The 2,373-nt window shown below is 44.1% G+C and overlaps 1 protein-coding gene across 1 annotated transcript; it reads left to right on the plus strand.

Annotated features, from left to right (window-relative positions):
• Window positions 1-574: 574 nt before the first annotated feature.
• Window positions 575-1,075, plus strand: SARC_14419 (hypothetical protein; the record flags this gene model as incomplete). Its single annotated transcript, XM_014291445.1, has 2 exons — window positions 575-727; window positions 889-1,075. Coding segments are annotated over 2 exons (340 nt in total), but the record flags the coding sequence as incomplete, so codon positions are not given.
• Window positions 1,076-2,373: the final 1,298 nt, after the last annotated feature.

A 2,373-nucleotide genomic window follows, 5' to 3' on the forward strand; every position in this document is an offset into this window, starting at 1 on the left:
TATATCACCATACATCCATACATACCCGTGCTAATTTATACATCCCCTCCACTGTTGGCCGTCTGGCCTAGGCTTCGGTTAGCTTGACCTAGTATCCGCCTCTATGGATCACTTAGTGTGCAAATTCATAACCGTTTACACATCCCCTTCACCGCTTGCAGCCTGGGTCCATTCGGTGGTGCTAGACACTCATGTGATTATTCAATACGTATACGCTTACATACAACCTCATCTATCGATTCCGCTGCCTGCATCGCGAGTGCTGTAGCATACATGTCTTTGATTGAAATAAAAAAATAATCTACCTACCAATTCAGATATCTACCCCACTTAGTATACACTTTCACTATCCAGGTAGTAATACATCTCAAAATATATAGCATATCGGATACTTACCCAAAGGGTTTGGGTTTAGGGTTTTGGTAGTATATCTCTAGACATACGGCATATCGGATACATACCCAAAGTTCTGTAGCCCTCCCTTCTATGTACCTACCTACTTCCTACAAATTATCTTAAAATATCCCAACAAACCCATACTTCTCTGACTCATCCACTCCACACCTTCTTGCAGACTGGACAGTTTCAGCATTGCTTGTGATCCCAATGCCAGTCGTGAGCAGAACGAGTGCTCTGTTGAGTTCTGCTTTGGCCTGGGACAGTTAGAGGTGTCAGCCGTAAACTTGTACACAGGACAGCAGGCTCAAGTCGAGCTGGCTATGCCGAAGTAAAGTAACACCTTGATAGATGGATTGGCCCTGGAACACTTTACATAACACAGCAATAAACAATAAACCATCCAGATTAACAGACTGAGAATACGTTAATATAGGTCATATGTCAGGAGAATGCGTTGGTTGTTTACTTACGTTATTTGGCTCGTATCAGTCAGTGCTCATACAGAGCCGACTTGAGTGTGACCGGGGTGCGTGAGAAGTGTGTACGGCCCACTCGTGCACTGGGTAGCAAGCCTGGGTGGACCCGGTCATGTTACTACAATCACTGGATAGAGGATGATGATGGTGATACCTTCACCCTTAAAAGACCTGGTCAAGTTACTACAGTCACTGGATAGAGGATGGTGATGGTGATACCTTCACCCTTACCACAGATCCTTTGGCACATCTCTGTATATACAGTTTGTTCATACACCGCGTCTTTCGTACTCAACACGACTGTCAAACAATACAATGCGCTGGTGGTTACAGAGCCAATTGGCTGATGATGTGTGTGAAGTTAACGTTCCCTGCTATCACCACCACGTACATGCAACAGCACGTGGGTGCAACACCAGCTATGGTACAGAGATCACTGGACCACCCAGGTTATACGCTTACATCCTTAACATATATACACTACTTGCCACGCATATATACACTACTTGACCAGTAGACATACTGCTTTCTATTATAATATATACACTACTAGATACGCAGACATACTGCTTTGTATTATAATGTATACACAGATACACTGCTTTGTAGTCTAATACATCATACGATGAAGTCGATTGGATTGCGATCTGCACCGGTCAATGGGTGGTAACCACTGCGCCGAAAGCCATATCATCACACCAGATTAGTCTCATAACAACACTGAATGATAGTCAGAGTGCGTTGGAGTCCTTCTCCTGGCATTACCCCACCATGCTCAGGTCGAGTGACTCAGTCTCTCGGCTATAGCTGGCCATGCCCAAGACATGGGCTTGTGCTCGTTTCGCTTAGTACAGTATTGCTTACACCGTATTGAGTAGATGCTGGTCTGGGTGTGTTGGAGATGTCCACCATCTGGTGAACAGGTGAGTGGTGTATATTCCTCACAAGATGCAGCTACAACGGGGTGTGCCTATATAACATCCATGCCAAGACATTGCCTGATTGCGCGTGGTACAGTAGTGTTTATAAAGTATTGATTGGCTGCTGGTCTGGGTGTGTTGAAGATGTCTGCGATTTGTATGTAGACGGGTGGTATGCCGCTCATGGCGCAACGAGAACAGCACATATGATACCCACGCGAATATATCAATTCCTGTGGTGTAGTACAGAACTGTCTAGAAAGAATTAGTTCGAGTATAATCTGGGTGTGCTAGTTAGTGATCAGTCAGTAGTGGGACGTAAATGCAAGCGTATTTGATACTGCCAATTATTGTCAATATTGAATAGGACGTGAACGCACAAACGAAGATCAACCTTTTTAGATTGTCACTCGTTAAACCAAGTGGAGTCATGGAAAACAACGTTAAACCTATTTCAAGCATACATGTAGTTTGCTAAAATATATATATATATGTGTGTGTGTGTGTGTGTGTGTGTGTCTGTGTCTGTGTCTGTGTGTGTGTCTGTGTGTGTATGTGTGTGTGTGTGTGTGTAGTAT

The sequence above is a fragment of the Sphaeroforma arctica genome (genome assembly GCF_001186125.1).
Source record: "Sphaeroforma arctica JP610 unplaced genomic scaffold supercont1.4602, whole genome shotgun sequence".
Lineage (NCBI taxonomy): Eukaryota > Ichthyosporea > Ichthyophonida > Sphaeroforma > Sphaeroforma arctica.